This window comes from Lissotriton vulgaris, chromosome 12, assembly GCF_964263255.1.
Source record: "Lissotriton vulgaris chromosome 12, aLisVul1.2, whole genome shotgun sequence".
In the NCBI taxonomy this organism is placed as follows: domain Eukaryota; kingdom Metazoa; phylum Chordata; class Amphibia; order Caudata; family Salamandridae; genus Lissotriton; species Lissotriton vulgaris.
In genome coordinates this window covers 653,193,532-653,206,735 of record NC_141700.1, presented here as the reverse complement: position 1 = coordinate 653,206,735, position 13,204 = coordinate 653,193,532, and the positions used below count along the sequence as shown (strand labels likewise).

Below are 13,204 nucleotides of genomic sequence, written 5' to 3'. Positions count from 1 at the left end.
TTGAAAGAATGAGAACTTCATGGCATTTTAATCTCAATTACCCACAGTATTGACATCAAAAACATGCTTCTTATGGAAAGCATTTGCGAGGTCTAATCGCATACTGTGCTCCTCTTAAAATATTTATTTTTAATTTGAGGAAACTTTTCCTTTGTTTCAAATAATTGATGGCAGGAATGCCTTGCATCCAGCTGCTTTCAATGATAGGTTAATGGTATAGAATGGATTTGGTGACATTTATAGGGTTTTACGTTCTTGGTATGGAAATGTTATACTTTACAATGGAAGGTGTTAAGGCTTTTTCGTTGACGTGTGATTTATATACCATTACTTTTTTTTTCCATTTGCAATCTCTCCTGGTTCTAACTTTTTTACCATTATCACTAGGTACGTTCCTATTATGAAGATGAAAAAAATCCCAGTTTATAATAAAGGAAAAGCCTGTTGATTTTGACCATTGTTGACTTCTCTAGAATCGATAGGTTGCACTATACCTTAATCAAGGAACTCTGAAAGGTACGCACAATCGCCTCTATTGGGAGGTGGCCCATGCACCTGAGGGTTTCATGATGCTTTTGATCAGAGGCAGGCCATGTATAAGAGCAATACTGATGGGTGGACCGGCACTGATGGACAAACTTTCTGAATCCCCCCTCGAGACCGCGGGGCATCGCAGAGGAGGCACTCCATTCTTTTTGAAGGGGTCATTTGTATGAATGCTTTGAGTGAGAGTATGCGTTTCACTACAGATGCAACAAGTCATGTAACGTTATATTAATAGAGAGTGTTGTGCACTATCAAGTAAACGGTAATAGACTGCTTTCGCACACCAGGGCAGCCATGCCATTGTTTTGTTTCACCTAGGGATTGCGCTTTTGTATGCGATAGAACTGGTGGCCACCATGATTCCAACAAGTGTGTTTGAGTTACTCACGTGGTAAAAGCATGTCATGCATAGTCAAAACTAGGCCAGTGCATGAGGCTTCCCTGCAAACCATAGACAAAGACCAGATTTCCCATTCACCAACACACACAGGCACTAAGAGCAGCTGAGTAATACCCTGACCTCTACTATATTTATTACTAGAGGTGTTCCATCTCCCCTGTATAATTCTTTTACTCTTACCTCTCGGACCTACGAATAAAATGACCTCAGGGTACTGGTGGGGTAATTTTAATACACTTGCACTAATCCCTTTTAAGCTCACACACCCATATGCACAACTGCGGCATCTCCTAAAAAGATCTCCGACAAAGAGCCCTCTCGCGAGGCACTTGGAGGACAGCAGAGCCACCCCCACGAGGAGAAACGCCCAATGATGAGGCATGACACTAGTAAGAGTGTGTGAGGGCTTTAATTTCTAAAGGAGAAATTCCCCCACCTTCATCAGGTTGGACCACACTTCATCAGTTGCATTGTTGGAAAGTCACTCAGAGTCAGTTCCGAAGGGGCACCTGACCCAGCAATCCAGGACACTGCTCTCCTTGTTCACACTACATGTCTTAAAGGGACAGTACAATGGAATGGCTGGTGCTTTCTTTGCCTGGGGGTTCTTCAGGGTAACATCAGTACCAGTGCCTACATAAACAGCACTCCATTGCTTCAAAGCTTCCCTCTGTAGTCTCCTAGACAAAGAGTTCTACCACCTAAGATCTTAAAGACGAGGAACACATAGAGCCAGGGTGGACTCATCTCATTCAGCTGTAAGCATAGGCCTCACTAACATGTCATTATTACTCCTCAGTGCAGACTCGTTCCTGGATTCCTTGAGTGCAAAAATACAGACTAGGAGGTTGCATCTGCAGTTTCACCTCGGCTTCTCCTTAGTATCGTGCAACTCCCAGTGCATGAATTTCATTCTTTCCATGTACCAACCCCCTGATTCTTTCGGATTTGCAACTGCAAGTCTATTTGCACCTTTCGGTCCACATCAGTGTACCCCAACAGGACCTTCCAGGGTGGAAGAGGCCCCTGTGGAACCATCATCTGGTCTCCATTACACAAGATGCCATACTTAAAGAACCCAGGAACCGAAAGACTTCAAAGCTTCTGCCACAGAGACACATTCACACTTCCTAATGAATGAGGTCACCCCCCCACCCAAAATCCAGTTCTCATTGTTGAGTCCCAAGTCTTCTAGCAAGGTTACATGGTCTAGATAAGCCACCGATCTCCAAGCCTATTGACAGGAAATACCTGGGACCCAAAAACAATCTCATGTTTTACTGTGAGCTCAGGCAGTTATGGTTATGCAGATTACCTTTTAGGCAACTATTGTCATTGGCATTGCTGGGAGGACCATGAATTCTAGTCTTTCCTTGTACTGGCAGGTTTTTCTTAAGTCTTGGACCTGAATCCAGAAGCCCAGGAGAAACTCCTTGGCTTCCCGTTCAAAAGTTAACTACTTGTTTGATCCCTGCACTGACAAGTTTCTGCATCAGTACAAGACCTGCATGGTCTTGGCCGGATCGCAAAGTGCTATCCATGTACTCCTGGTCAAAAGGCAATCTTCTTTAAGTTGGCCAAGGCTTTTCAGACTTTGTTGGATAGAGCCTCCCATTACTCAAAGTCTTGACAGCTGGCTTCACTTCCTAAAACTTAGCCCCACAGTCCAAGAATGTACACCACAGAAGCAAGTCATATCCAAATTCTAGGTCTTAAAGAGGCTAGAAAGTCCAAGGTACTTCACCAGTGGGCTAGCAATCTACTGGCACCATGTCAGGAAGTAAGAAGGAGGGGAAGGTTTACTCTTGGTGGTACAAAACAACTGTGATTTACAGCTTCCCTTGAATTTCTGGTCCAGATAACTCCTTGTACAGTCCGTGTGAGATTTGTTGACCAAAATGTTCCAATTTGTTCACATTTGGCTTGGAGATTTTGTGTTTCTTGACTGTAATGTTGTTTTGGTGCCGCTTGAATACCTAGCGCCTCTTCCTCAGTGGAAAATCCTGCTGCCTTCAACTGTAGTTATCAGGGATTAAGCACAAGCTTTCTCCCTAAATCTGTGGGTTTAGACAGCCTCTGGATAGGTGCAGTGGACTCTGACCTCTTAGAGATGGGCAGGTTGGTGTACAAAGGATGACTGACACTTAGAGGAGGCCCTCATAAGCGCACGTAGCTGGTAGGCGGTATATCTTGGTTCTCCGCTAATCACGCTGCGTTAATGCATCATCCTAGGTTTTTTTTTTGTTGTTGTATGCAAACCTCCACCTGGAGGTAACCACTGGATGCGTAGTAGTGTCCAGAGACAATTACTTTAAGTGCCTCAGGAAAATAAAAAGATTGGTTGTATAGTTATGGATCAAGTTACTAGATCCTCTATACTGTTGGTTAAGATCAGGCCGACATGTTTCAGCCCCACCGGGCCCAGCCGGGTCTATGGGGCTTTCTTCAGGACCAAATGTGAGAAATTGGTACTTACACAATTTGTGCAGTTTTTACCAGTGGCTTTCTGTTCCACTTTGTTGTGACTGAAGCCAATTGTACCTCATACACATATTGTTCTGTGCTTCCTCGGGCGGCTAGAGAAAGTTTCTCTGTGTCGGCATGGAGGGATTCCCTTGCTTGTGCCGACTCTGCCCCCGGTACCTATTTCTCACATGTATTCCTGAAGAAAGCTCCATAGACCCGGCTGGGCACAGTGGGGCTGAAACATGTCGGCCTGATTTTAACCAACAGTATAGAGGATCTAGTAACTTGATCCATAACTATACACCGAATCTTTTTATTTTTCCTGAATCTACCTTTTTTGTAATAAATGACTATTTATCTGAGATAACACGGGGAATTTTAATTCACATACTTTTTTGAGCACTTAAAGTAATTGCCTCTGGACACTACTACGCATCCAGTGGTTACCTCCAGGTGGAGGTTTGCATACAACAAAAAAAGACCCTATGATGATGCATTAACGCAGCGTGATTGGCGGAGAACCAAGATATACCGCCTACCAGCTATGTGCGTTTATGAGGTTTTTTTATTAAAGGACTAAAACCCTGGCGACGTACTTCCAAGTGGCCCCATTTTGATTTTTGATATGAAGCTAGGAAGCTGAATGGATCTCATCTTCCTCCTCTCTTCTCCCATTTGATGATTTTGAACTTAGAGGAGGCCCATGACAGGAGCTGTCATTCCTGACATTGCAGCTGCCTGAAACAAGCAGGAGGGTTGGGTTGGGGATCTAAGTGTCTAACACGAGGTGCTTGGGCTAGTTACGCCTACGTGGGTGAACACATTGCAGGGACTAACATCACCGAAAGACACAACTGTGCCAGCTTTATAGGTTCCCAGGCTCCATGAGAATGGAGCAAAGTCAAGAGTTTCCACAGGTGGGGGCGGCTGCATTGGAACCTGGCTTGTTCTGCTCTTTGCCCCCAACCATCGTCGATTCACACCTTTGACAAAAACTCTGCCCTTTGTGTTCACTCCCCATTGGATTGATTGCTTTAGTGGACTCTCTCTGAAAAGGAATTCCACCTGAGATAAAAAGGTTGAAACAGCAAAACAGAAGCTGTCGGATTTACAACTGCTCTGTGTAATGCTGTTATTATATTAAATTTAGACTAACTAGCTACCAGAATTCAGAGGAAAGTTGTAAAACAATTAAATTACACACCAGTCCATTTCACATCTTCTGGTTACACATTGACAAGTAACTCTTGTGGTATTTATGGCTGATATTGACACAGCTTCACTGTTTGGCCATTACTTGTCTTGTGATGTGCTTTGTTTTTGCCATGCAACAATTAATGTTGTTGTACCACGGATATTGTGCTGCATAACTAAATACGTATAAGGTCCAAAAAGCAAGACCTATTGGCTATGCCAATGCTTGTTTATGTTGAGAGGGAAAGTACCTGCACTTCTTAAGAGTGACGTGATACTTTTAATTGCAGAGTAATGGCACTTTTCAGAAACAAGCAGGTACACTGGTACAGAGTATCTGCACTTTTATTTTTCCACTTCAAGCACTGTTGTACAGTGTTTGCTTTGTTTATTTGGACAGTTTTCCCTGAAGCAGAGAACCCGTTTCAAGGACAGTATGAATTTAGGATTGGGAAAGTTGCAAACATAAAGAGTGTAGGGTAGAACTGCCTCTAATTAATAGTGTGGGTAGGTCAAAAGAAATATTTGAAGAAGGAGTTTGGTCTCAGGAGTGTATGTTGAGCATTGAAGAACTGTGGCCTCGCTGCTCTTCGAAGGAATCTTTGTTTTTTTGTGCAAACTTTGTGCTTTGAATGAAATTCTCTCGGCGGGAGTTGGCAAGAACAACCTACAGCTTGAGAGCTTCTAATATTTAATCTGGAAGCAACAGTAACCAAAGAGACAACTCCAATCACAGTCATAAATACAGCAACTAATAGGGGCTAGGCTGGTATGATGTCGAGCTACCCCCGCGAGGAGGAAAATGCTCTGGGAATACCTGATCCCGAACAAATGGGAAATGTCTCAAATTATAGGTAATGAGTTTCTATCCAGCTGTCTGCAAGCAGATAGTTTTTGAAAAAGATGGTCTCTGGGGATTGCAAAAGTATAGCAACATGTTTATTTAATGTGCCCAGTATGTGAAGATCTGGACGCTACCAGAACACATCAAACCATCTCTTCTGGGAGTGCATGCGGTAATGTATATTGGCAAGAGTTCCAGCATACACTAAAACTATGCATTAACGTAATGCTTCAATTTACCCGAGTATTATGCTCTTGCAGTGAATGTACTTGGAGTCTGCAACCCTGAGTCTGTCTATGCAAAAACTTGTGTCCACATTTCCCGCTCTCCTTTTTATGTTTTGCTTGGTTATGATGATCAGCGCCTTGAGCCCCTCACTGGTGAGTAGTCGCGCTTTATACGTCCTTGATTGATCACTATCCCAAGGCACTGCATGACCTCTGCATACTCTCTCAGGTGTCCATACTGCCTTTATTGTGTCCCAGGCACCAACCAGACAGATCAGGTGTAATGTAAATGCAGGTTTTAAAACCATTGTACACGTAACATAACAGAATTGTGTATCTGGTAAGAGGAGGACTGTCTGGGACTTCGTAGTCAATTAGGCAAAAAACGAAATTCTGCCGGGATAGCACTGGTTCAATGCGGACTACAGGTCCACGGATTGACAGTAACTCCATCAAAGCTGGTGTTTAATCAAAGGGTGATTGATACCTGTGCTGATGAACAGTGTCCGGTATAGGGGTCTCCGTGGAACTGGGGCTAAGCGCCGCTAGTTATGTGTATTGTTTTCGAATTAAGAAACCATTAAAGATCCTACCCTCTGCAGTAAATGATGGTAGAGTTTGGTGTTTACCGGTGGAATGAAAAGAAGCTCGTGCCTTAAACAAGTCATACTAATATTTTCATTTTCAGATCAGAAACAAAGTGGTGCAACATGTTGCTTGGCCACACATGAAGAGTGGCAAGAGGTTCACTTTTGTTTGCTAGTATGAACTTTGATAAACTGTATGAGCTACAGGGAAGTCTCCATTCGGAGAGCAATGGTTGCAAACACAATTGTAGCAATTACTGCTGTTGCCTTGCTCTATCTTTTATATATTTTAGAAATTGATCATTGTAAGAGATGAGAAGGATTAACCAGGCTTTAATGTTAGTAAGTACTGAGTGAACGTAAACTATGATTTATTATGTGACGTCCCACATTTGTCCATACCACTTTAGCGAGCACACGCAACTTTACAATGAAAGCTTAAGTGCATTTATCAACGGTGATTATTTAATTATGGCCCTGTTGGGTGTGATGATTTGGCACATGTGAATGTTTTGGATCAGGACCGTATGCTTGACATGGGAAGTGTGTATTTAAATGAGCTTCGCTAAGTAGTTTAGTATAGGCAGGACACATGCTGGAGCTTTAGTAGGCTATATGCATTAGTGCTGGACATTTTGTCATTTCATGCTAGTGAGGCTTTTCTCAGGTCTTGGAGCGGTCAGTGGGTGCTGGGTGGTATACATGTGGCCTGCTGTTGTTCACAGCTTTTGGCCTATGGCCTCACATATTGTTGCTGTGAGGATTGTGGTGTGTTATATGGTACGATTGTGTGACCTTACTGTATAATACACTCGGAAAACTGTTGTGTCCAGTCAGGTGTGTTTGAAAAACCTTCAACTCAAGCCAGGGTAGCTGTGGCTTCGAGTAGTGTGACTTAAACAAAGGAACTTGTAAAGTTTAGAAACTTTTGATAAGTTTGATAGAGTTGTGTTTGGCTTGTCTGGCCCAAGTGGGCCAACCAAATCCGACAGGAAGAAGGTTAAATGGACCACTAAGGAGTATTTGGACAGTTAGCTGGTCACCAAAGCAATCTGAAGTCCATTTCCACACTTTATATCAAGTCCACCATAGACCTCAATGGAGTCGTCCTGATCCTGGTGATGCAGGATGGTCTGGGTGCTGTACAGTCGACGGGTTGTACTTGAGGTTATTCCTTCGTCCACGAGTTAGGTGGGGCAACTTTGGCCCCAGCGGTCGTGTCACTCAAAGTCCCCTTTCAGCTAGTAGAAGGCCAGCTGCGGCTGGACTACCGCTCTCCGTACACAGCGTGTCCAGAGGTATCCTTTGGTGAATGCTGGTGTCCCTTTCGGGCAACCAGTCTGGACCCAGATAACATTCCTGGGTAGAACAGACTAGGGGGACAATTTTTTCTCTTGGGACAGGAGTGGGCTTCTTCAGCTTTGATGGCCCTGGTGCTGGTTCCAGGGGTCACCCAACTGACCTTTGAAGTCACTTCTTTGACCTGGGGCTCGGGAGCACATTTCTATGAGCCAGGAGCCAAAGGCACAGTCCTCTCTTTGCTAGCTAGAGGTACACCTGGTGCAGTCCAGGATACTGTGCAGCTCTCTTGCCAGATCCGTCCTTTCACCAGTTCCAGTGTGATCTGAGGTTCAGGGTGCCAGGGATGCCTTATATACCCTGGGGGCATGATGCAGTGACTAGCTAATGGGCTACCAGGATCCCTCCGACCCTGTCACGATGTGAGGCTACATGTGGCATCTAGAAATCACAGGGTGCAGCATTCTGCCCACCTCCGAGATGTCTGAACCCTTCCTTGGATATTAGGAGCTTGGCATCCCACCCTACAGGTGTGGCTATCTGTGGGCTGCAGGCCCATGGGAACACCAGTTTGGACACTGGTGTATCCTCACTGTTCCCACTGCCAGCCTGTCTACCTGAACAAGGAAGCAACCCGTCAGGAGCGTGGTCGCCATTTTCCCATCATAGGCAGCTTTGCCTTTGAAGCCTGCCTTTTGGGTCAACATCCTGAGTCGTTTCCTGCAAGGGGTACGTAACAGCTTTCCCTGAAGCAGGCTTCTATTGTTCCTGAATCTGGGATTTGTTCACACTACTTCCCAGGACGGCTGAAGGCTTTCTGGTGGCCAGCAACTGTGCAAAGTCACTGGGCCACTAACCATCACACTCCTATAGGTGTGTAAAATTCTGATTATTTCTGGCCCCAAAGCTATAAGAATGGCTTGGGTGGCAGGTAATACTCATTTTGAATGTATATTTAATTAATATTTAACTGTTGTTGTGGTCATCTCTGAATGAGCCAGACTTCACCCTCTTCTGGCAGATTTTCACAAGCACCAGTGTGGACAATTAAGTGCTGGTGCCAGGCACCAGAAACTACCGGCTCAAACTAAGCACTTGTAGTCCCATTTAAAAGTTAGCCGGGCTGAAGTGCCAGTCTGTATCTCAGTGTTAGCCAATGGGGCTACTAACTTTTCCACAGCAAAAATTACAATTTGGAAGTGTTGCTGTCGGGACATATCTAAAGCATATGTTCTATTTAATAATATACAGCTTCCTGAGTCTGGGCTGCACAGGCCTTCCTTACCGGAGTCTAACAAATATTGTTAAGGGAAGTGGGGACTTTTCCGTTGATTTGAACACACTAGCATTTCAAAAACACTTTTCCAGGCTGCAGTGGCAGGTTGGGAGCCATTTTGTACTTAGTCCCACGTGGGGTGGCAAAACCAATGCTTCAGCCTTGGGGGACACACGGTCTTACATGTCCTGGGTACACTTGGTACCATATATTAGGGACTTATACGAACGTCAGCTTATACTAATTGGGGGTAGCCAGTTCCACATACATTTTGTAAGTGGTTAGAACACTGGCACTAAGGTCTGATTAGCAGGCCTCAGTGCATTCTCAGAGTCTGAAAAACCAGCCGCATCAGTCCAAAACTTTGAGGGTGATCATGAAAAGAGGCTTTTCCTTACAGTTACATTCCAAATGGATACTGAGTTACCCCCCTTTGTCAGACGTAGCTTGGATAACATATGTAAGCCCCTGTGCTGGAGATCAATCAATCAATCAATCAGGAGTTTGTTGAAGCGCGACTACTCACCCGTGAGGGTCTCAAGGAGATGGGATGAGATTCTCGTAGGTCGGAGGTTTTTTTCCACACTGCTCTCACATCTCACTAACAATTCCCTATATATTTGCCTGTTTGTCTCCCGGATGGTACTGTTCCATCAGGCTCTCTAGTGGTCCTCTCTCTGACTTGTACACTGTTATCACCCTTGTCTTCAGCTATTGAGGGGTGACCTGAGAGACACCTAGGGACATTTGAGGATCTAAATATAGGAAACGGAGACTGGGTATAGAATTAGAGTCTGTGGAAAAAACAGCCAGAAAAAAAGTCCTTTTGTCTGTAAAACCTCTCTTTTTTTCCTGCAATATTATTCCCAAGATGACTAGTGCTATTTGTATCATGGCTTGAGGAATACCAAACGGTGACCATACCAAACTCAAGAGTGGCTCAAATGTCTGTTCAGAATTGCATGACACGAGGTATTCAGTGGAAGAAATACCGGTTACCTCTAGTATGTTCCATGACTTCCTCTGGCTCTTAAAATACTGGAATACTAAAATTACTGATGCAAGCTCTACGAAGACTCAATTGGGCAGCAGTATATTGAGCAATAATTGGTCTGTCTGGGTGCGTAGGCACATGACCTGGAAACCACTGTTCATTTCTATATGTCCCTTTACTTTAGATGTCAGGTGAAACTGTCTTTTCATTTTCTGCCCTTCAGTGCATTGGCTGTTTTTCGGTTTTTCCTTATAAATTCGTAATACATTAGCCACAAAACAGATTAATCGCCATTTTTCTCTTGTTGAACTTCTCAGTGGTTTAGAAACCAATGGAATAAAGGTTGTTTGTTGTATACACAAAGGGGCCGCAAAAGCAAGGTGCGTCAAAGTGGCTATGTTTTTCAGCCATTGGCTGAGAGCGAGTTTGCAAATCGCATCATTTCTTAGTTTCAGTAGTGTTTTATGCCTGTCCGTTCATACCTGCTAGCTTTCCCTGGGAATAGGAGCCTGAGACCCCAATACATTCTTCTGACATCTGGTGCGAGCCAATCTCTAGCTTCCCAAGATATGTATGCACTTAAAGAAAACAGAGGTAGCAGCTAGGCTCTGCCGCTCACTGCTTTGAGACAAGACAGTAAGAAGGCAACTGAGGTATTAAAGCTGCTATTCACTGCATCTATGTGGTGGTTAAAAATCTCCTCTCTTGGATGGTACATGTAGTGGTCATATATAGCATTAAGAGAACAACTGAAGAAGACACTGTGTCCTACATTTGAGTTGATGCAACCTCGACTTCCCCCCCTTTGGTGGTGAGGCATGGAGTTTTACCCAAACTAGTGAGAAGTAATTTTCTGTGGTTGCTTCCTATTTGCCTTCCAAATACGTTTAGTGGTGTAAGTTCTTCAATCAATGTCCAAGCGCTTGAAACTGTAGGTAGTAAAGACTCCTAGTGGCAGTGCCCAGATTTCAGAATTCGTTTTATGTTCACAAAAGAGTTCCTATTGTGACTAGTATTTCACAAATTTAGAAGTCATCCTTAAACTCTGGGGCGGGTTTAATCAATAGAGAATCCACATGGAGAACAAGGTGATTATTCAAATATCTATCCTGCACTATGTAGTTGGTCTGTAATCGTTTTCCATGTTCATGCTATATAATACCACATAAATAAATGAATCAGTTACATTGCGATTTACTGTACCAGCCATCCAAACTGGATTCCATCAGTACTTGGAAGCCCTTTAGAGTCTATCCTGCAAAGATCATCTTCCCAGGGGTGGAAAGGATTCAGTGCTAGATGGTGCTTTATTTCCAAACTATGTTTTAACAATGAGGATTAGCAAATCTGTGCCCACTTTTGTGGATTTAGGTGTATGACATTTTAAACTGTATTCATCCATATTTTGTATCTGCACACCGTATTGATATTTCTATACATTTCGTTTCTGTTCTGCGGAAAATTATGTATTACATGTGTATATTTAAACATGTGTTTAAGAAATAAATGTACCCTCACTGTTGAAAGGCTGTTGGGTTTCAGTGCCAGAAGCAATAGCACAATATTGTACAGACTGCAGTCCCAATGGGTGTGCACATTTACTACTATGTGTGCTTCAGTGCAAACTCGCTCCTGTGGTGTGAAACGCTGCCCTGTCAATCTGCACAGCGGTTGGACTGGCAGTCAAGATGTATAATACTCAAAACGCCACCGTTTTACTGCATTTAAACATAAATAAACTGTGAAACTGTCTTCCTAATCGGTTTATGTGTAAAAATCCATAAAACTGGAGAACTTGGAGGCCTTATCGTTATATGGTGTTCACAGTAAGACTTCTGCTTTCACGTTGCCCTCAGTATAGAAGGGGGGGGGGGCAGACGCTGGCTTAGTGCACAGCATTACATGAAAGCTGAAGAGACATTCATTGGTTATCAAGCTGCAGTACAGAGTTCCACCAGTTATAATGTCACTTACAACATAACAAGTATAGCTATACTGTTGGCGGGGTAAGAGAAATTGTTTAAATCGTTTTCTGAATTGGAAATTTTTACTACAAAAAGGTCGACACAAAAGTAAATCAACTATTAGCATTTTTAGAAATAAGTACAGTGCACACTGAAAACAGAAATTGCCTCGGAGCTCTCCTCAGATCCAAAAATCAGAACTGCATGTGACAACACAGAGAGAGGGAGAGAGAGAGAGAGAGAGCGAGAGAGAGAGAGAGAGAGAGAGAGAGAGAGAGAGAGAGAGATGTGGATGGATCTCACTTTCTGCAGAACCATGTGTTAAATTGAGTTTTCAAATCCATAACATGACAAATGACCAAGTGTTATGGCAGCCACCATAACACAACAATTCTGTAATTGCTTTCAGGTGATCAGAAACTCCATAACAATGGCGTACCCCCTCCACCCCAGGCGTGAATCATTCCATCAGTTTACTCATAATCTAATAATAATATGCAAACTGACTCTGATTTTGGTGATCTCTTCTAGACCTTTAAACTAATGCTTGTGTCTGTCTTTGTTCCAGGGTGCCGATTCCCTACAATCCGTGATCGAACCAGAGATGCATATAGACCCCGGAGCTATGGATCTTGAATAGAACTGCATCAGGGAAGCAATGTAAACCTAGGAAGCAATGCACACCTTTGTCTTTAAAAACGGACAGCTTTTGACTGCCTGCTGAAATGTGAAAATGTGTGATGACCAGCCACTTGCACCTACTGGTACTAAGACTTTCACTGGACAGAGCAAGACTAGAAGGAGCGCTCCCGATCAACTGGTCTCTCCAAGGGCTACATCTTCATGGTCATCCATTGAGAACTAAAAATGGAAGAACCCTACAACCTCACTGCTGAACCCAATCTCTTAATCTTGAATGCCCTTTGCACAGAATGTTTTTGCATTGAATTTCCATGAGAAACTGGAGTGGAAGCAGATGTAGCAGCCGCAAAATCAAGAACTTGGAAAATCTTCCCAATTCGGAACAGATCTTTTTTTTGTTTGTCTGCTTTGGCGTTTATAAGGAAAAAAAAATGAAAATAAAAAAAACGCATCAAATGGAAGTGGTAAAAAAAAAAGCACTTACCGGTGTTTTCTTTGCAGCCAGATTAATGTCATGGTCAATTTGCTGAAGGAGAAGGTGAATTGTTTAGTCTCTGGTTAACTTTGGTGGGAAGGATATTGAAAGAGACACTGGAAGAGGTCTTTATTCCTGCCAAACGTAATTAATCATTATTGCCCCAGCAGACAATACAGGCCGTTAACGCTCCTCACCCGGATATGGGCCACAGGTGAGGGTGTATAACAAGGAGGTGTTTGTAATTGACAGCTGTTATTGCCCTGCATGTGTGAGAGAAAGTTCTGTTA

At 43.5% G+C, this 13,204-nt stretch overlaps 1 protein-coding gene across 2 annotated transcripts in view; it reads left to right on the top strand.

Annotated features, from left to right (window-relative positions):
- BANP (BTG3 associated nuclear protein) overlaps nucleotides 1-12,905 on the top strand; it is a 990,655-nt gene extending 977,750 nt beyond the window's left edge. For both annotated transcript variants that reach the window (XM_086945823.1, XM_086945822.1), the window contains one exon: nucleotides 12,366-12,905. In XM_086945823.1, coding sequence (XP_086801949.1) covers nucleotides 12,366-12,437 — 72 coding nt within the window. In that variant the 3' untranslated portion in view covers nucleotides 12,438-12,905. The remainder of the gene's footprint in view (nucleotides 1-12,365) is intronic.
- The last annotated feature ends 299 nt before the right edge of the window (nucleotides 12,906-13,204 follow it).